The 21,166-nt window shown below is 41.0% G+C and overlaps 1 protein-coding gene across 1 annotated transcript in view; it reads right to left on the reverse strand.

Moving 5' to 3' along the window:
• Positions 1–21,166, reverse strand: part of LOC140354056 (uncharacterized) — a 38,141-nt gene continuing 16,975 nt past the window's right edge. The window contains exons 25-27 of the mRNA XM_072438878.1: positions 19,297–21,105; positions 5,784–18,419; positions 1–5,057 (exon numbers count right to left, since the gene is read on the reverse strand). Coding sequence (XP_072294979.1) covers positions 372–5,057; positions 5,784–18,419; positions 19,297–21,105 — 19,131 coding nt within the window. The 3' untranslated portion in view covers positions 1–371. The remainder of the gene's footprint in view (positions 5,058–5,783; positions 18,420–19,296; positions 21,106–21,166) is intronic.

A 21,166-nucleotide genomic window follows, 5' to 3' on the forward strand; every position in this document is an offset into this window, starting at 1 on the left:
AAAGTTGAATCTTTATTTTGAAACATTTTAACAATATCAAATCAATGTGTTTCAAGAAAACAGCAAAGAAGTTCCCAACAGACTATGGTTATATTAAAGAAAACATTAAAGACAATTAGCCCAATATAGAGGCTCTGATAAGATATGAGTTGAAGGTTTAAAAAAATCCTCTCAATATGGCAAGCAGAACAAGTTTGTATTAAGCAGTATACTGTATGAGCCTTACATTTGAATATTACAATTCCCAGTATCAACACTTATTATAAAACACTTTTATTTCCCTTCAAGCATATTTGTGAACAAAAACCTGAACAACACCTCTGTATATTTTATTTTTTGTGTATTTTGTGGCAATGTGGCAGGGACCTCTTTTATCGTGTAGATGAAAATGAGGTGAAGGATGTGTGACCGTAGCGGCTAGTTATTGAGGAGCTTGATCCTAGGTCCATGCTGCTTCTGCGCGAGCCAAGTCTGGACCCACTCCTTGAACCTGAGCTCGATCCTGGGGCAGAAGAAGCGTTGTATGGACTGCTGATCCCTCTAGAGGAAACCTTTGAGGCCTGCAGCATTCTGACGCCTGTGTCTTCCTCCATCAGGCAATTGTCAAGAGCATCCTTGTAACATATTTTCAATTTACTCTTGGGACATGTTAGATTCTTATTGTGCTGTTTGGTATCTTTGAGCCGCTGGGCTGTTCTTGCATCCACCCAGCCCAAACTCAGTGCATCCTGAAGGGTTCTTCTGCTGTCCATTTGTGGGTCATACAGTCCTCCTGTCACAAACTGGTATTCCAAGAATCTCTGACCTGCCTCATATGGAAGCCACCTTTCCTTGATTGCTTCAGCGGCAGACATTTTCCTTTTGGTTTTAACATCTTCAAAGCCAATGTATGCCTTTTGAGCCGGCTTGAGTTTATTTTGCATGTCATTTGTTATCAAGCCCATGCGAGTTGCCTCTTGAATGCTTACTCGGTGGCCATTTGCTGGATCAATTATTCCTCCAGTACAAGCTTGTGCCTCCAGAAGCCTTTGACCAGTGATGGAATCCACAAGTCCACGGTTGACAGCTTCACTTATAGTTATTTTCTCTAAAGTATCTGTGTCAAAGATGGCACTTATTGGTTTTGTTTCTGTTCCAACTATTTCAATAGGGGTGCTCAAAGTAAGAGAAACACTTGAAAGATGCTTGGCAGAATTAGGAGTATCATCAGCCACAGAACCTATTGATGAGCGTTCCTCTGTAACTGTGGTCGTTCTTGTTGTTGTCATTGAGGCCAGAGTAGGCGATAGTGGTGTTGACAGAATTGTCGAAAATGATGATGATGATGATGATAATGATGATGATGGAGCAACTGAGGATAATGTTGATGCCATTGAGGATGTATCTGGTTCTGCACTAGTTCTTGATATCAGCGTAGTGGTTGTCACATAACGATTGTTTGAAGCCCCAGATGTTCTTGAAGAATCAACTTCACCTGTTAACTGAGAAGGTGTCGAGGCAAATGAAGCTGATTGTGATGTAAGCGGTGTTCTACTAGACTGTGATTGAGTTGTGGTCGTGAATGTCGATTTTGCAGACGATGTTGAATGCTTTGCGGAACTAACTGAGTCGTGAATAGTTTCATCACTTAGTCGAGCAGCTGAAGATGGACTAGGCTGAGTCATTTCTGATGCGATTGAGGGTGTTTTCACAGAAGATACACTTGAAGTAGTTAATCGTCGTGTAGAGTCCAATGATCCATGTTTAGTTGTATCACCAGTGATGCTTTTTAGTTGAGCACCTGAGAAAGCAGTTGAAGCTGATGGTGACAATGGTGTCCGTGAAGATGTATTTGAGTCTGCACTAGTTTTGGATGTGATTGTTGAAGATTTCACAGAGACAACAGAGTCTCTAGCAAAATCACCATTGCCTTGTTGAGTTTGATCAGTGGTGATATTGGTTATTTGAGCAGTTGCAGCTGATGGCGAGGTTGGAACATCTCCTGCCCATGACTCAGCAGTAAATTGGGACGTGAATGTAGAAGATTTTACAGCATAAACTTTCGAAACTGTAGACTGTTTTGAGGAAGAAAATGATACATGTTTAGTTGTATCACTGATAACATCTGTTGATTGAGTTGGCACTGTAGGCATTGAAACTGATGATAATGTTGATGCCTGTGAAGATGTGTTAGGCTCGGGACAAACTTGTGCCATTGTAGGTGTTTTCACAAAAGATTCACTTGAAAGTGTAGACTGTCTTAAATAATCAATTGTATCTTGTCTCATTTTGTCTGTTGATTGAGTAGCTGAAAATTGTGCAGTTGATGGCAGAAAGGCTGAGGATGATGTCCGTGAAGATGTACTTGACTTTGTACTTGTTGTGGATGTAGAAGTTTTCATAGAAGATATGTTTGAAACAATAGATTCCTTTGTAGAAACACTTGCAGTTGAGGGGGATGTTGCTGTTGAAGTAAAACCTGTCATACTTGGTCTTGCACTTGTTTTGGATGTGAATGTAGAAGATGTCACAGAGGATACATTTGAAACTCCAGATGGCCTTGCAGGCTTGTATGAACTATGTTTTGTTTTATCAATTATCAAATCTGCAAATTCTGTCAGCGAGATCATATGGGATCGGTACTTTAGTAGAATCGTCTGGTTGATCACTCCTTGCTCAAGAAGATCACCAATGTCAAACTGTCTCCCTGATTTTCTGTCAACAATCACAAACTGAGTTGAACCATCTTCAGCAGTTGTGGTTATCTCTTCCCACTCACACTCTTGCTGGGAAAGCTCTAAAAAGGTTTCTTCATCAATATATCCTTTGTCGAAAGCTTCACGCACAGTCATTTCTTTATTCGTTTCTGGGTCTACAATAACAACTCTTCTTTTCCTCAAGGTGCTCTTTTGGGTCTTTTCATGCTTTTTCTTATCAAAAATTGGCAAAAGAAGAAGCCCGGTTGTTTTGTCTTTAATACAACGTTTCTGAAGTTCCAGATAGGTCAGGTTTTCCTGCGTGTTTGGATCAAAGAATCCTTTTGTGTCATCACTGTCATCGGTCAGAATCTGGTTCATTTCTTCATCAAAATATCCCTTTTTATAGGCTATATCAACATCTATACGATGGCTATGCTCCGGATCAATAATACCACCACTTGCAATCTGGGCTTCCAGTAAACGAATCCCATGGCATTTTTCTATAAGACCTTTATCCATTGCTTGAAAAAGGGAGATAATTCTGTCAGTGCCAGGCATTTTGTAACCAGTTACTGCTCTTTCTGCAGACAGCAACTTATCCTTAAACTCCGGCCCAAAGAGTCTTTTACTGTAGGCATCACTGACAGACAAATAGTCATTGTTGACTGGATCAATTACAAAACCTGATGCTGCCTGGGCTTCAAGCAATTCCAGAGTAGTTCCAGGTCGCAAGATACCATTTTTCATTGCTTGATAAATTGGCATAACCTTATCATTAGCTTCATTATAGATACCTGCAATGCAAGTGGACCCCCTCAAATATGGACGTAAACGGTTTTCAATATCCTGGGTGGTTATTTTACCTTCTTCCAGAAGGTCCATATCAGACTGTTCCAACAAATGTGATTCAACAAGTTCAACTATGGACACTTGGCGCCGGAATCCTTGGAAAGTTACACGTTTTTTGGGTTCAGGTAATAGTAAAATACCTGTATCTGGATCAGCCTTACATTTTTTCTTTATGGAAATATAATTTGTTTCTTGTTGAGTGTCTGGGTCCAAATAGACTTTGGGACCTGCATTTAGTGCATGGTATATTTCCTCATCTAATAGATTTCGAGCCAAAGCAATGTTCTTAGGGAAGAAGATGCTCAGGACTGGATCTAATATTCCTCCAGCAGCTTCTTGGGCTTGGAGAACTCGCAAAGTTGTATCCTTATCAATTAACCCTCTTTTAAAGGCTTGTCCAGCAGACAAAATATCATTAGTAGTAGGATCTTTGTAACCAATTGCTGCTGCTTCAGCTGCACGTAATCTTGGTTCATCATTTTTATCCACAACACCTTTGGCACAAGCTTCCTGTACAGTCATTTTTTCATTTGTTTTTGGATCAATGATGAGTCCTGTTGCTGCTTGGGCCTCCAAAAGACGGTCAACACTATCAGCAGATAGAATTTTCTGTTTCTTTGCTTCTGTCAAAGACATTTTCTTCAATGGGCCAGCTGCCACACCTGCTATTGAGCCTGTTCCTTTGAGGAAAACCATTTTATCAACAAAGACTTCATTGACTGATTTCAAACCCCTCATTAGTTGATCAAATATGCGTATATCTATCACTTCACATTCCAGTAATTGTTGTGCTGAAATGGATTTGCGGACACAATTAAACATCAGAGTGGAAGGATCAACGCTTTTAGTGACTGTTAGAAATTTCCATCCTGTGTTTATATCTGTGGTGGATTTGTCTTGTAAAGCCTTATAGCTGATGTTTTTCCCTGTTTCTGGATCAATGTAACATTTAGGATTCACATTCAATGCTTTCCATGTGACTTCATCCAAAAGATCACATTTAATTGCTGTGTCTTTAGTGAGAAACACACCCAGATTTGGATCTAGGATGCCTCCAACAGACACCTGGGCTTGCAGCAAACGCATTGCAGTGTCACTTTTAACGAATCCTTTCTTCATGGCCTGATACAATGAGAGACGGTTTTCAGAATCCTTGTCTTTGAATCCAACAGCAGCTGCTTCTGCTTCCAATAATCTAGCTCTACTCTCATTGTCCACTAGTCTTTGTGCCAGCGCCTGCTCAACTGTAAGTTTGCGGTTGGTTTTTGGGTCGATAATGTAACCTGTAGCAGCTTGGGCTTCCAACAGTAAAATGGCACTCTCTGAGGGAAGAAGACAATCTTTTTTGGCTTCAAAAACTGATATTTTAACTTTTTGCGGTGTCTGAACTCCAGCTATGTGTCCAGTGCCTTTTAGATAGACTCTTTGCTCTTCAGAAACTTGTGCAACACTTTTTTCACCTTTTATTAACTTCAGTAATGTTGTTTGATCTATTATATTACGTTCAAGTAGCTGTTGTGCAGAGACTTTCTTGTGAATACTTTCAAACATGATTTTAGAAGGATCTTCTCTTGTTTTAATTGGCAATAGTAGGAGACCTGTGGAAGAATCCACTATACTCCTTTTCTTCAACAGATTGTAGCTTACATCCTCTTCTGTGTCTGGGTCAATATACAGGTTAGGACTTTGAGTTAACTCACGATAAATATTATCATCTAGTATCTGTCTCTTAATAGCAGTATCTTTTGGGAGGAAAATTCCAATCCTGGGGTCTATAATGCCTCCTGCAGCCTCCTGGGCCTGTAATAGACGGAGTGTGGTTTTCTTGTCAACAATGCCCTTTTTCAAAGCTTCAAACACGGATAGAGGTAAAGAAGACTTTGGATCCTGATAACCAATAGCAGCTGCTTCTGCCAGTATGAGTCGGTCACGAGCCTTACAGTCAAACATTTCTTTGTGATATGCCTCTTCAACTGTTAGCTTGTGATTTGTTTTGGGATCAATGATATGGCCTGTTGCAGCCTGTGCTTCAAGGAGGAAATCGGCACATTTTGGTGGTAGAAGCATTTTTCTTTTGGCTTCAGTGAAAGAAAATGTTTCATTTTTTCCAGCAATAATTCCGGCGATCGCCCCAGTCCCTTTGAGGTTTACTCTTTTGTCAGCCGACACATCTTTGACGGATTTTTTCCCCGCCAGCAGATCTTTAAGTGTTGGATTATCGAGAACTTCATTTTCATGCAATTGTTTTGCTGTTACAGGCTTACGGACACCATCAAAAATGAGTTTAGATGAATCCAATTTCTCAGTCACTGGTAAAAGTAGCAGGCCTGTTTGAGGCTCTGTCTTACATCTTTTCTTTAAGTCATCATAACTCACAGTGTTCTCTGTCTCTGGGTCAATGTAACACTTTGGACTCTGGTTCAAAGAACGTTTAGTGTTTTCATCCAATATTTTACACTTAATAGCTGTGTCTTTCGGGAGGAACACACTTGAATTTGGATCTAAAATACCTCCAACAGACTCTTGTGCTTGCAGCAGACGAAGTCCCGTCTCATTGTCAACAAGTCTCTTCTTCATGGCCTCAAATACAGACAGAGGTTTGGCTGAACTTGGATCTTTGTAGCCCACAGCAGCTTTCTCTGCAGCCAATAATTTGTCTCGATCGCCACTGTCGACTGTTTTATTGGTACATGCTTCATCTACAGTCAGCTTCTTGTTGTTTTTAGGGTCAATGATATGGCCTGTGGCAGCCTGTGCTTCAAGGAGGAAATCAGCACATTTTGGTGGTAGAAGCATTTTTCTTTTGGCTTCAGTGAAAGACAATTTTTCATTTTTTCCAACAATAATTCCGGCAATTGCCCCAGTCCCTTTGAGGTTTAGTCTTTTGTCAGCCGACACATCTTTGACGGATTTTTTTTCTGCCAGCAGATCTTTAAGTGTTGCATTATCAAGAATTTCATTTTCATGCAATTGTTTTGCTGTTACAGGCTTACGGACACCGTCAAAAATGAGTTTAGATGAATCCAATTTCTCAGTCACTGGTAAAAGTAGCAGGCCTGTTTGAGGCTCTGTCTTACATCTTTTCTTTAAGTCATCATAACTCACAGTGTTCTCTGTCTCTGGGTCAATGTAACACTTTGGACTCTGGTTCAAAGAACGTTTAGTGTTTTCATCCAATATTTTACACTTAATAGCTGTGTCTTTCGGGAGGAACACACTTGAATTTGGATCTAAAATACCTCCAACAGACTCTTGTGCTTGCAGCAGACGAAGTCCCGTCTCATTGTCAACAAGTCTCTTCTTCATGGCCTCAAATACAGACAGAGGTTTGGCTGAACTTGGATCTTTGTAGCCCACAGCAGCTTTCTCTGCAGCCAATAATTTGTCTCGATCGCCACTGTCGACTGTTTTATTGGTACATGCTTCATCTACAGTCAGCTTCTTGTTGTTTTTAGGGTCAATGATATGGCCTGTGGCAGCCTGTGCTTCAAGGAGGAAATCAGCACATTTTGGTGGTAGAAGCATTTTTCTTTTGGCTTCAGTGAAAGACAATTTTTCATTTTTTCCAACAATAATTCCGGCAATTGCCCCAGTCCCTTTGAGGTTTAGTCTTTTGTCAGCCGACACATCTTTGACGGATTTTTTTTCTGCCAGCAGATCTTTAAGTGTTGCATTATCAAGAATTTCATTTTCATGCAATTGTTTTGCTGTTACAGGCTTACGGACACCGTCAAAAATGAGTTTAGATGAATCCAATTTCTCAGTCACTGGTAAAAGTAGCAGGCCTGTTTGAGGCTCTGTCTTACATCTTTTCTTTAAGTCATCATAACTCACAGTGTTCTCTGTCTCTGGGTCAATGTAACACTTTGGACTCTGGTTCAAAGAACGTTTAGTGTTTTCATCCAATATTTTACACTTAATAGCTGTGTCTTTCGGGAGGAACACACTTGAATTTGGATCTAAAATACCTCCAACAGACTCTTGTGCTTGCAGCAGACGAAGTCCCGTCTCATTGTCAACAAGTCTCTTCTTCATGGCCTCAAATACAGACAGAGGTTTGGCTGAACTTGGATCTTTGTAGCCCACAGCAGCTTTCTCTGCAGCCAATAATTTGTCTCGATCGCCACTGTCGACTGTTTTATTGGTACATGCTTCATCTACAGTCAGCTTCTTGTTGTTTTTAGGGTCAATGATATGGCCTGTTGCAGCCTGTGCTTCAAGGAGGAAATCAGCACATTTTGGTGGTAGAAGCATTTTTCTTTTGGCTTCAGTGAAAGACAATTTTTCATTTTTTCCAACAATAATTCCGGCAATTGCCCCAGTCCCTTTGAGGTTTAGTCTTTTGTCAGCCGACACATCTTTGACGGATTTTTTTTCTGCCAGCAGATCTTTAAGTGTTGCATTATCAAGAATTTCATTTTCATGCAATTGTTTTGCTGTTACAGGCTTACGGACACCGTCAAAAATGAGTTTAGATGAATCCAATTTCTCAGTCACTGGTAAAAGTAGCAGGCCTGTTTGAGGCTCTGTCTTACATCTTTTCTTTAAGTCATCATAACTCACAGTGTTCTCTGTCTCTGGGTCAATGTAACACTTTGGACTCTGGTTCAAAGAACGTTTAGTGTTTTCATCCAATATTTTACACTTAATAGCTGTGTCTTTCGGGAGGAACACACTTGAATTTGGATCTAAAATACCTCCAACAGACTCTTGTGCTTGCAGCAGACGAAGTCCCGTCTCATTGTCAACAAGTCTCTTCTTCATGGCCTCAAATACAGACAGAGGTTTGGCTGAACTTGGATCTTTGTAGCCCACAGCAGCTTTCTCTGCAGCCAATAATTTGTCTCGATCGCAGCTATCAACTGTTTTATTGGTACATGCTTCATCTACAGTCAGCTTCTTGTTGTTTTTAGGGTCAATGATATGGCCTGTGGCAGCCTGTGCTTCAAGGAGGAAATCAGCACATTTTGGTGGTAGAAGCATTTTTCTTTTGGCTTCAGTGAAAGACAATTTTTCATTTTTTCCAACAATAATTCCGGCAATTGCCCCAGTCCCTTTGAGGTTTAGTCTTTTGTCAGCCGACACATCTTTGACGGATTTTTTTTCTGCCAGCAGATCTTTAAGTGTTGGATTATCAAGAATTTCATTTTCATGCAATTGTTTTGCTGTTACAGGTTTACGGACACCGTCAAAAATGAGTTTAGATGAATCCAATTTCTCAGTCACTGGTAAAAGTAGCAGGCCTGTTTGAGGCTCTGTCTTACATCTTTTCTTTAAGTCATCATAACTCACAGTGTTCTCTGTCTCTGGGTCAATGTAACACTTTGGACTCTGGTTCAAAGAACGTTTAGTGTTTTCGTCCAATATTTTACACTTAATAGCTGTGTCTTTCGGGAGGAACACACTTGAATTTGGATCTAAAATACCTCCAACAGACTCTTGTGCTTGCAGCAGACGAAGTCCCGTCTCATTGTCAACAAGTCTCTTCTTCATGGCCTCAAATACAGACAGAGGTTTGGCTGAACTTGGATCTTTGTAGCCCACAGCAGCTTTCTCTGCAGCCAATAATTTGTCTCGATCGCAGCTATCAACTGTTTTATTGGTACATGCTTCATCTACAGTCAGCTTCTTGTTGTTTTTAGGGTCAATGATATGGCCTGTGGCAGCCTGTGCTTCAAGGAGGAAATCAGCACATTTTGGTGGTAGAAGCATTTTTCTTTTGGCTTCAGTGAAAGACAATTTTTCATTTTTTCCAACAATAATTCCGGCAATTGCCCCAGTCCCTTTGAGGTTTAGTCTTTTGTCAGCCGACACATCTTTGACGGATTTTTTTTCTGCCAGCAGATCTTTAAGTGTTGGATTATCAAGAATTTCATTTTCATGCAATTGTTTTGCTGTTACAGGTTTACGGACACCGTCAAAAATGAGTTTAGATGAATCCAATTTCTCAGTCACTGGTAAAAGTAGCAGGCCTGTTTGAGGCTCTGTCTTACATCTTTTCTTTAAGTCATCATAACTCACAGTGTTCTCTGTCTCTGGGTCAATGTAACACTTTGGACTCTGGTTCAAAGAACGTTTAGTGTTTTCGTCCAATATTTTACACTTAATAGCTGTGTCTTTCGGGAGGAACACACTTGAATTTGGATCTAAAATACCTCCAACAGACTCTTGTGCTTGCAGCAGACGAAGTCCCGTCTCATTGTCAACAAGTCTCTTCTTCATGGCCTCAAATACAGACAGAGGTTTGGCTGAAGTTGGATCTTTGTAGCCCACAGCAGCTTTCTCTGCAGCCAATAATTTGTCTCGATCGCAGCTATCAACTGTTTTATTGGTACATGCTTCATCTACAGTCAGCTTCTTGTTGTTTTTAGGGTCAATGATATGGCCTGTGGCAGCTTGTGCTTCAAGGAGGAAATCGGCACATTTTGGTGGTAGAAGCATTTTTCTTTTGGCTTCAGTGAAAGACAATTTTTCATTTTTTCCAGCAATAATTCCGGCAATTGCCCCAGTCCCTTTGAGGTTTAGTCTTTTGTCAGCCGACACATCTTTGACGGATTTTTTTTCTGCCAGCAGATCTTTAAGTGTTGCATTATCAAGAATTTCATTTTCATGCAATTGTTTTGCTGTTACAGGCTTACGGACACCGTCAAAAATGAGTTTAGATGAATCCAATTTCTCAGTCACTGGTAAAAGTAGCAGGCCTGTTTGAGGCTCTGTCTTACATCTTTTCTTTAAGTCATCATAACTCACAGTGTTCTCTGTCTCTGGGTCAATGTAACACTTTGGACTCTGGTTCAAAGAACGTTTAGTGTTTTCGTCCAATATTTTACACTTAATAGCTGTGTCTTTCGGGAGGAACACACTTGAATTTGGATCTAAAATACCTCCAACAGACTCTTGTGCTTGCAGCAGACGAAGTCCCGTCTCATTGTCAACAAGTCTCTTCTTCATGGCCTCAAATACAGACAGAGGTTTGGCTGAACTTGGATCTTTGTAGCCCACAGCAGCTTTCTCTGCAGCCAATAATTTGTCTCGATCGCCGCTATCAACTGTTTTATTGGTACATGCTTCATCTACAGTCAGCTTCTTGTTGTTTTTAGGGTCAATGATATGGCCTGTGGCAGCTTGTGCTTCAAGGAGGAAATCGGCACATTTTGGTGGTAGAAGCATTTTTCTTTTGGCTTCAGTGAAAGACAATTTTTCATTTTTTCCAACAATAATTCCGGCAATTGCCCCAGTCCCTTTGAGGTTTACTCTTTTGTCAGCCGACACATCTTTGACGGATTTTTTCCCCGCCAGCAGATCTTTAAGTGTTGGATTATCGAGAACTTCATTTTCATGCAATTGTTTTGCTGTTACAGGCTTACGGACACCGTCAAAAATGAGTTTAGATGAATCCAATTTCTCAGTCACTGGTAAAAGTAGCAGGCCTGTTTGAGGCTCTGTCTTACATCTTTTCTTTAAGTCATCATAACTCACAGTGTTCTCTGTCTCTGGGTCAATGTAACACTTTGGACTCTGGTTCAAAGAACGTTTAGTGTTTTCATCCAATATTTTACACTTAATAGCTGTGTCTTTCGGGAGGAACACACTTGAATTTGGATCTAAAATACCTCCAACAGATTCTTGTGCTTGCAGCAGACGAAGTCCCGTCTCATTGTCAACAAGTCTCTTCTTCATGGCCTCAAATACAGACAGAGGTTTGGCTGAACTTGGATCTTTGTAGCCCACAGCAGCTTTCTCTGCAGCCAATAATTTGTCTCGATCGCCACTGTCGACTGTTTTATTGGTACATGCTTCATCTACAGTCAGCTTCTTGTTGTTCTTAGGGTCAATGATATGGCCTGTTGCAGCTTGTGCTTCAAGGAGGAAATCTGCACACTCTGGTGGCAAAACCATTTTCTGTTTTGCTTCGGTTAATGTCATTGTTTTGTTTTTGTCAGTTATAACTCCAGCAATTGGCCCAGTCCCCTTGAGGTTAACTTTTTTTTCTTCAGACACATCTTTGACAGATTTTTTGGACATCATAAGTTCTTGAAATGTGCATTCATCAATGACTTCACACTCTTGTAATTGTTTTGCCGTGACAGGCTTCCGAATACCTTCAAAAATGAATTTAGAGGGATCCAGTTTCTGAGTTACAGGCAGAAGCAGCAGGCCTGTTTTGGGATCCGTCTTACATCTTTTCTTTAAGTCATTATAACTTACAGCTTCCTCTGTTTCTGGGTCAATGTAACACTTCGGACACTTATCAAGAGAATCCCACGTGTTTTTGTCCAAAATTTTACGCTCGATAGCTGTGTCTTTCGGGAGGAACACACTTGAATTTGGATCTAAAATACCTCCAGCAGACTCTTGTGCTTGCAGTAGACGAATTCCGGTCTCATTGTCAACAAGTCTCTTCTTCATGGCCTCAAATACAGACAGAGGTTTGGCTGAATATGGATCTTTGTAGCCCACGGCTGCTTTCTCTGCGGTCAAAAGTCGGTCTCGATCACTGATGTCCACCAATTTTTTGTTACAAGCCTCTTCTACAGTCAGTTTCTTACTGTATTTTGGGTCAATTATGTGTCCTGTTGCAGCCTGGGCCTCCAGAAGCAAATCTGCACACTCAGGTGACAAACATGCTTGCTTCTTCCCTTGTGCCAAAGAAATCCTCTCTTCATTTCCAACAAGTAATCCAGCAATTGGGCCAGTTCCCTTAAGATTTACTTTTTTGTCTTCAGACACCTCCAGAACAGACTTTTTCCCAGTTTGAAGATCTTTCACCGTAGTCTTGTCTATGAGTTTGCAATCATATAATTGTTTTGCTGTGATTGGCTTGCGGACACCATCAAATATCTGTTTAGATGGATCCATTTTCTCAGTCACTGGCAAAAGTAGCAGGCCTGTGTGAGGCTCTGTCTTACATCTTTTCTTTAAGTCATTGTAACTTATAGCTTCTTCTGTTTCCGGGTCTATAAAACACTTGGGAGTTTGATTTAGCAATTTTTTTGTGTTTTTATCTAAAATATTATGCTTGATTGCTGTGTCATTGGTGAGGAACACACTTAGATTTGGATCTAAAATACCTCCAACAGAGTCTTGTGCTTGTAGCAGACGAATTCCTGTGTCATTGTCAACAAGCCCCTTCTTCATGGCCTCAAATACAGACAGAGGCTTGGCTGAATATGGATCTTTGTAGCCCACAGCAGCTGCTTCTGCTTCCAATAATCCGTCTCGATCGCTACCGTCAATAGTTTCATTGGTACATGCTTCATCTACAGTCAGCTTCTTGTTGTTTTTAGAGTCAATGATATGGCCTGTTGCAGCCTGTGCTTCAAGGAGCAAATCAGCACACTTTGATGGCAAAAGCATTTCTTTCTTAGCTTGTGATAAAGACAATTTCCCCCTTTTTTCCACAATGATTCCGGCAATTGGTCCAGTGCCTTTTAATTGTACTTTTTTGTCATCTGCTACCTGTGGGACTGACTTTTTTGCTGCCTGCAGGTCCTTAAGTGTCGGCTTGTCTATAACATCACAGTCATGTAATTGTTTTGCTGTGACAGGCTTACGGACACCATCAAAAATCAGTTTGGATGGATCCAGTTTCTCAGTCACAGGCAAAAGTAGCAGGCCTGTTTGAGGCTCTGTCTTACATCTTTTCTTTAGGTCGTTATAACTCACTGCTTCATCTGTCTCTGGGTCAATGTAACACTTTGGACTCTGGTTCAAGGAACGTTTAGTGTTTTCATCCAGTATGTTACGCTCAATAGCCGTGTCTTTTGGAAGGAACACACTTAAATTTGGATCTAAAATACCTCCAGTAGACTCTTGTGCCTGTAGCAGACGAAGTCCTGTGTCATTGTCAACAAGCCCCTTCTTCATGGCTTCAAATACAGACAGAGGTTTGGCTGAATATGGATCTTTGTAGCCCACAGCAGCTGCCTCTGCTTCTGATAATATTTCTCGTTCACTGATGTCAACCACTTTATTCTTACATGCTTCATCTACAGTCAGCTTTTTGTTATTTTTAGGGTCAATGATATGGCCTGTTGCAGCCTGGGCTTCAAGGAGCATATCTGCACACTTTGATGGCAAAAGCATTTCTTTCTTTGCTTCTGATAGAGACAATTTCCCCCTTTTTTCCATGATGAGTCCTGCAATTGGACCTGTTCCCTTTAAATTACATTTTTTCTCTACCGATACTTCTGGGATGGACTTTTTTGCTTCCTGGAGATCTTTAAGTGTGGGCTTGTCTACAACTTTACAATCATGCAACTGCTGTGCTGTGACAGGCTTTCGAACACCATCAAAAAGAAGATCAGCTGGATTCAGTTTCTCAGTCACTGGCAAAAGTAGCAGGCCTGTTTTGGGCTCTGTCTTACATCTTTTCTTTAAGTCATTATAACTTACTGCTTCCTCAGTTTCTGGGTCAATGTAACACTTTGGTTGTTTATCCAAAGAATCCCTGGTGTTTTTGTCCAAAATATTATGCTTAATAGCGGTTTCTTTGGGGAGAAACACACTTAGATTTGGATCTAAAATACCTCCAACAGACTCTTGTGCTTGTAGCAGACGAAGTCCTGTGTCATTGTCAACAAGCCCCTTCTTCATGGCCTCAAATACAGACAGAGGTTTGGCTGAATATGGATCTTTGTAGCCCACAGCAGCTGCTTCTGCTTCCAATAATTTGTCTCGATCACCACTGTCAACAGTTTCATTGGTACATGCTTCATCTACAGTCAGCTTCTTGTTGTTTTTAGAGTCTATGATATGGCCTGTTGCAGCCTGTGCTTCAAGGAGCAAATCAGCACACTTTGATGGCAAAAGCATTTCTTTTTTAGCTTGTGATAAAGACAATTTCCCCCTTTTTTCCACAATGATTCCAGCAATTGGTCCAGTGCCTTTTAATTGTACTTTTTTGTCATCTGCTACCTGTGGGACTGACTTTTTTGCTGCCTGCAGGTCCTTAAGTGTCGGCTTGTCTATAACATCACAGTCATGTAATTGTTTTGCTGTGACAGGCTTGCGGACACCATCAAAAATCAGTTTGGATGGATCCAGTTTCTCGGTAACACACAGAAGTAGAAGACCTGTTTGAGGCTCTGTCTTGCATCTTTTCTTTAGGTCGTCATAACTTACTGCTTCCTCTGTCTCTGGGTCAATGTAACACTTTGGACTCTGGTTCAAGGAACGTTTAGTGTTTTCATCCAGTATGTTACGCTCAATAGCCGTGTCTTTTGGAAGGAACACACTTAAATTTGGATCTAAAATACCTCCAGTAGACTCTTGTGCCTGTAGCAGACGAAGTCCTGTGTCATTGTCAACAAGCCCCTTCTTCATGGCTTCAAATACAGACAGAGGTTTGGCTGAATATGGATCTTTGTAGCCCACAGCAGCTGCTTCTGCTTCTGATAATATTTCTCGTTCACTGATGTCAACCACTTTATTCTTACATGCTTCATCTACAGTCAGCTTTTTGTTGTTTTTAGGGTCAATGATATGGCCTGTTGCAGCCTGGGCTTCAAGGAGGAAATCTGCACACTTTGATGGCAAAAGCATTTCTTTCTTTGCTTCTGATAGAGACAATTTCCCCCGTTTTTCCATAATGAGTCCTGCAATTGGACCTGTTCCCTTTAAATTCAATTTTTTCTCTACCGATACTTCTGGGATGGACTTTTTTGCTTCCTGGAGATCTTTAAGTGTGGGCTTGTCTACAACTTTACAATCATGCAACTGCTGTGCTGTGACAGGCTTTCGAACACCATCAAAAAGAAGGTCAGCTGGATCCAGTTTCTCAGTCACTGGCAAAAGTAGCAGGCCTGTTTTGGGCTCTGTCTTACATCTTTTCTTTAAGTCATTATAACTTACTGCTTCCTCAGTTTCTGGGTCAATGTAACACTTTGGTTGTTTATTCAAAGAATCCATGGTGTTTTTGTCCAAAATATTATGCTCAATAGCGGTTTCTTCAGGGAGAAACACACTTAGATTTGGATCTAAAATACCTCCAACAGACTCTTGTGCTTGTAGCAGACGAAGTCCTGTGTCATTGTCAACAAGCCCCTTCTTCATGGCCTCAAACACAGACAGAGGTTTGGCTGAATATGGATCTTTGTAGCCCACAGCAGCTGCTTCTGCGGCTAGTAAGAGGTTTCGATCACTGATGTCTACCACTTTTTTCTTACAAGCCTCTTCTACAGTCAGCTTCTTGTTGTGTTTTGGGTCAATTATGTGTCCTGTTGCCGCCTGGGCCTCCAGGAGCAAATCTGCACAAGCATGTGACAAAAACTTGTGCTGTTTGCCTTGGGACAAAGAAACTTTTTCTTCATTTGAAGCAATTAATCCAGCAATCGGCCCTGTTCCTTTAAGATTAACTTTTTTGTCCTCAGACACTGCTGGAACAGACATTTTACCAGTTTGAAGATCTTTCAATGTAGGCTTGTCTATGACTTTACAATCATGTAATTGTTTTGCTGTAACTGGCTTCCGAACACCCTCAAAAATCAGTTCAGATGGATCCAGTTTTTTAGTCACTGGCAAAAGTAGCAGGCCTGTGTGTGGCTCTGTTTTACATCTTTTCTTTAAGTCATTATAAGTTACAGTTTCTTCTGTTTCCGGGTCAATGTAACATTTTGGGCTTTGATTTAGGAGATTGTTTGTACTATCATCAATTAGTTTGTGCTTTATAGCAGTGTTTATAGGGAGGAACACACTTAAATTTGGATCTAAAATACCTCCAACAGATTCTTGTGCTTGCAGCAGACGAAGTCCTGTCTCATTGTCAACAAGCCCCTTCTTCATGGCCTCAAATACAGACAGAGGTTTGGCTGAATATGGATCTTTGTAGCCCACAGCAGCCGCCTCTGCACCCAATAAGAGGTCTTGGTCACCGATATCAACCACTTTTTTATCACACGCCTCATCTACTGTCAGTTTCTTATTGTTTATTGGGTCAATGATGTGGCCTGTGGCAGCTTGAGCTTCAAGTAGTAGATCTGCACAATCTGAGGACAACATCCTTTTTTTCTTGGCATCATTTAGAGTGAATGTTTCTTTATTTCCAACTATTATGCCAGCAATAGGGCCAGTACCCTTTAAGTTAATTCTCTTATCAACAGAAACCTCTGGGATGGACTTTTCTTCTGTCTGCAGATCTTTAAGTGTAGGCTTGTCTATCACCTCACAATCATGCAACTGCTGTGCTGTTACAGGCTTACGGACACCGTCAAAGATGAGTTTAGATGGATCCAGTTTCTCAGTCACTGGCAAAAGTAGCAGGCCTGTTTGAGGCTCTGTCTTACATCTTTTCTTCAGGTCATTATAACTTATAGTGTCCTCTGTCTCTGGGTCAATGTAACACTTTGGACTCTCCTTCAGGGAACGGCTAGTGTTTTTATCTATAATGTTATGTTTAATTGCAGTGTCCTCAGGAAGGAACACACTCAGAATTGGATCTAAAATACCTCCAACAGACTCTTGTGCTTGTAGCAGACGAAGTCCTGTCTCATTTTCAACAAGCCCCTTCTTCATGGCCTCAAATACAGACAGAGGCTTGGCTGAATATGGAACTTTGTAGCCCACAGCAGCTGCTTCTGCAGCTAGCAGTTCTTCTCTATCGTTTATGTCTATAACGTCTTTGTTACACGCCTCATCCACAGTCAGTTTCTTATTGTTTTTTGGGTCAATAATATGGCCTGTTGCAGCCTGAGCTTCCAGGAGCAAATCAGCACACTCTGGTGGTAAAATCATTTGCTTCTTAGCTTCAGTTAAAGACATTTTCCCTCTTTTTCCAGCAACAATCCCAGCAATTGGTCCCGTTCCTTTGAGTGGTATGCATTTGTCTGCAGACACTTCTGGCACAGTTTTTGTTCCTCTTTGAAGATCTTCAAAAGTGGGTTTGTCTAAAACACCACAATCAAGAAGTTGTTTAGATGTCACTGGTTTGCGGACTCCATCAAATATCAGTTTGGATGGGTCCATTTTCTCAGGGAGAGGAAGGAGAAGGAGTCCAGTGTGTGGCTCCACTTTGCATTTCCTTTTCAGGGACATGTAGGTTGTTCCCTTTTGACTCTCTGGATCCAAGTAAAGTTCAGGTTCTTGGTATAACTCATGATAAATATTTTCATCAATGAGATCACGTTCAATGGCTGTCTCTTTTGGAAGAAACACACTTAGAATTGGGTCTAAAATTCCTCCAACTGCTTCCTGAGCTTGTAAGAGGCGGAGTGTTGTGGTCTTGTCAATTTGCCCTCTCTTCATAGCTTCAAAAGCTGAAAGTGGTTTGTTTGTGCCAGGACTACTATATCCAACTGCAGCTGCCTCAGCAGCTAGCAATCTTTCTTGATCTTTGTTATCAACTACACCTTGGCTACAAGCCTCATCAACTGTCAACTTTCGATTTGCCTTGGGGTCAATAATGTGTCCAGTAGCTGCTTGGGCATCAAGTAACAAATCCACACAACTTGGTGGTAGAATGTTCTTCTTTTTGGCTTCGGTGAATGACATCTTTTTGGATGAGCCTCTAATAGAACCAGGTGCTTTGGGACGCTCAATAATTACACCAGCTATTGGGCCTGTTCCTTTGAGATTAACTTTTTTATCCTCAGACACTTCAGGGATAGTACATTGTTCATGAACAAGATCATTAAATGTTGTTTTTTCTAATACACCACAGTCAACTAAATCTTGTGCGTTTACCGGCTTACGAACGCCTTCAAAAACCAACATGGGTGGTGAATATTCTCTGGCCTGTTTTTGGTCAGGGGCAGTGGTTGACTGAATTATGGTTGACTGAACAATGGTTTGCGTCTGTAGTTGCTGCTTAACTTGAATCTCTTCCTCTTGTGTTATTTTGATCAGTCTGAGCTCCTCTTCTAGCTTGTGGATACGGTCCCTCTCCTTTTCAGCCATCTGTAGAAGAGCAATTAGACAAAAAAATAGTCAGATACATTTTTTATATATGACATTAATAACCATTAATCTAAAAACAAGACATACATAAACATTGCATGTACTACAAAAAACACTTGCAAAATATTTTAGGTTACAGGTTTGTACCAGTTTGTATGCTAATATCCAAATCCAAGTCAATCGCAACTTAAATTATTAATATTTTAGCAAGTGTTTTAAAGAGAGCATTCCAGCATTTGAACAGGATGAATATAAGATGATAAAAAGTTATATGTATCATGGTGATTATGAGTAACTACCAAATATGGTTGGTAGTCCCTTGTATAAGAATAATACCTTCATTTTTCTTTTCTTTTTTACAATTTCCATGCTATTGTGTCCATCCTATTACCATGCTAAATGTTGTAAGGTGTGCCACAACTACTACTCCTACATATTTACAACAAAAACAGTACATGCAAAAATTGTAATTTATAATACAAACATTCCAAAAGAATACAACTACAGCACAGAGTATATGATCTAATAGGTTTGTTTTTTCTTCCTTATAAGACAATAGGTAAGAAATTATCATCTCTTTTGTCTGATATAGAAGAAACAACAAACCTATTCTACTTTAAGAAGACAAAATGATTTATATGATCTAATTAGATTTTCAGACATTCTGTTCAACATGAAAAGAGTTGATCATGTTTGTATGCATGCATGGCCACAGATTGTGTTCCATTAGAGGAGCAAGCATGCAAGGAACTTCAAACACATAACAGCATTTGTATGTGTTCATCAGGACCGGAAATCTACTGTTCTTTAAAGCATGCAGCTACTTCATTGTGTTGGAAAAGCAAGAGCAGTCCAGGACGATCAGGCCGAAGAGTACCTCAATGGCCTCCTTTTGTATTTTCTCAGTCTCCACTTTCAGTTTTTCCCTCTCAGATGTGAGTTCAGACACCAGGGTGCAGTATTCTGTATTGCTGCCTTCACTAGTTTGCAGCTGAAGCTCCAGGGCAGTTATTTGAAAGGAAAGTTCATCATGATTTCCCTCACTGGCCCTTTTCAGCTCATGGTTAACACGTTGTAGCTCTTCTTCAGTCCTTTTCTTCTCTTTTGTCAGAGTCTCTGTCATCTCTTTTAACCGTTCAATCTCAAAATTGTTTTTATTTACAAGCCCAATCTTTAACTCTATGGTTCTGTAAAGATCTTCATTTCTCATGTTTGCCTCTTCTACTCTCTTGTGTTCCTGGATCAGCTGTTGCTTTACTGTTTCCAGCTCAGCACCCAGCTCTGTCAGTCTGTCTGAAGTTGCCTGGTTCTGCTTTAAACTAGTTTCCAATTCAGCTTCCAAGCAAAGTATTTCAGCCTCACTTCTCTGTTCTGCGCTTCCTGGTCGATGCTGTAGATCTGGGATTGTACAAGTGCATTCCATCAAAGCCTCAGTGGTCTTCTCCATCTCTGCTTCAATCTGCTTTCGTTTGGTCACCTCCTCTTGGCTGCTTTTCCTAAGGTTTTCAACTTGGCTCTCGAGGGAATCCCGTACGCCCTGAAGGTCTCTGATGCGTCCTTGTAACCTGTTCAAATTTGTATCCAACCGCACCCGCTCTTTACTCTCCCTCTCCAACTCAAACCTCGTCTTCTCCAGCTCATCCTCACAGTCTCTCAGTCGAGTTGTGACCACTGTTGAATTGGTGAGCTGCTGTTGAAGCTGTGAAATGGTCTGCTCCAGCACCACTTGTCCGTCCTCGATGGTTTCTCTTCTACGAGATTCCTCCTCGAGACTGTGAGTGGTGTAGGCAAGCTGGTTGCTCTGTTCCTGTAGTCTCCTCATGGCCTCTTCCAACTCTTCTCTGTAGTGGCTGCTGTCTTCCTGCCTCTGCCTCATTATCATCTCTATTTGACTCTCCAAGTTCATTCTCTTTTGGCCTTCCTCTTCTATAATCAATTGCTGGAAATGGACCTCCTCTTCAAGTCTTTTGCACTGCTCATCAGCTTGCTCTGTAGAAATCTTCATCCCTCGTAGTTCTTCCTCCATATTCCTCTTTTCAGCCTCCATGCACTCACATTGCGTCTGCAGCTCTGCAATGTCCTCTTCTCTCTGAGCTGTAAACCTTTGCATTTCTGTTCGGCTAATGTGAATTTGAGATTCAAAACTTATTTTCATGTTACTGATTTCAGCACTGTAGTGACTTCTTACCTTTGACATCTCTCTTTGAAGCTCCTTTATCCGCTGTGAATCCTCATCAAGCTGTCGTTTCAGCCTCTCAATCTCATGATCTTTAGCTGATACGCTTTTCTCCACCTCAATTTTGGACCAACTTACGGTCTCCAGCTCTTTTTGCCTCTTTTTCAGAGCAACATCGTATTCTTGATCCTGCTGGGTGTAGCGCTCTTCTGCGAGTCTTCTCTTCCTCTTCTCTTCCTCCAGCAAATATTTGACACGTGACAGTTGTTCGTTCAGGTCAGAAAGCTGGCCCTGAGTGCTGTCCAAGTTCTCCTTCGTGGCACTATATTGTAGAGCTGTGTTGCGCTTAACCTCTTCCATTGAGAGGAGGTCATTTTTAGACTGGGACATCTCCAGCTGGTAACGGTTCATTGCATCTTCCAGCGACTTGTTCTTTGCATTGTGATCGTCAATTTCTCCTCGAAGCGAACGCAGTTCTTCTTCCATCAGTTCAATCTTTGTATTCCGAATCTAAAGCAAACACGAGGAAAAAACGTTTACAATTAAAATGAAAATTGTGTACACAAAATAT

This window comes from Eucyclogobius newberryi, unplaced genomic scaffold (assembly GCF_026437365.1).
Source record: "Eucyclogobius newberryi isolate DKJ021-1_F unplaced genomic scaffold, fEucNew1.0.hap1 SCAF_9, whole genome shotgun sequence".
Lineage (NCBI taxonomy): Eukaryota > Metazoa > Chordata > Actinopteri > Gobiiformes > Gobiidae > Eucyclogobius > Eucyclogobius newberryi.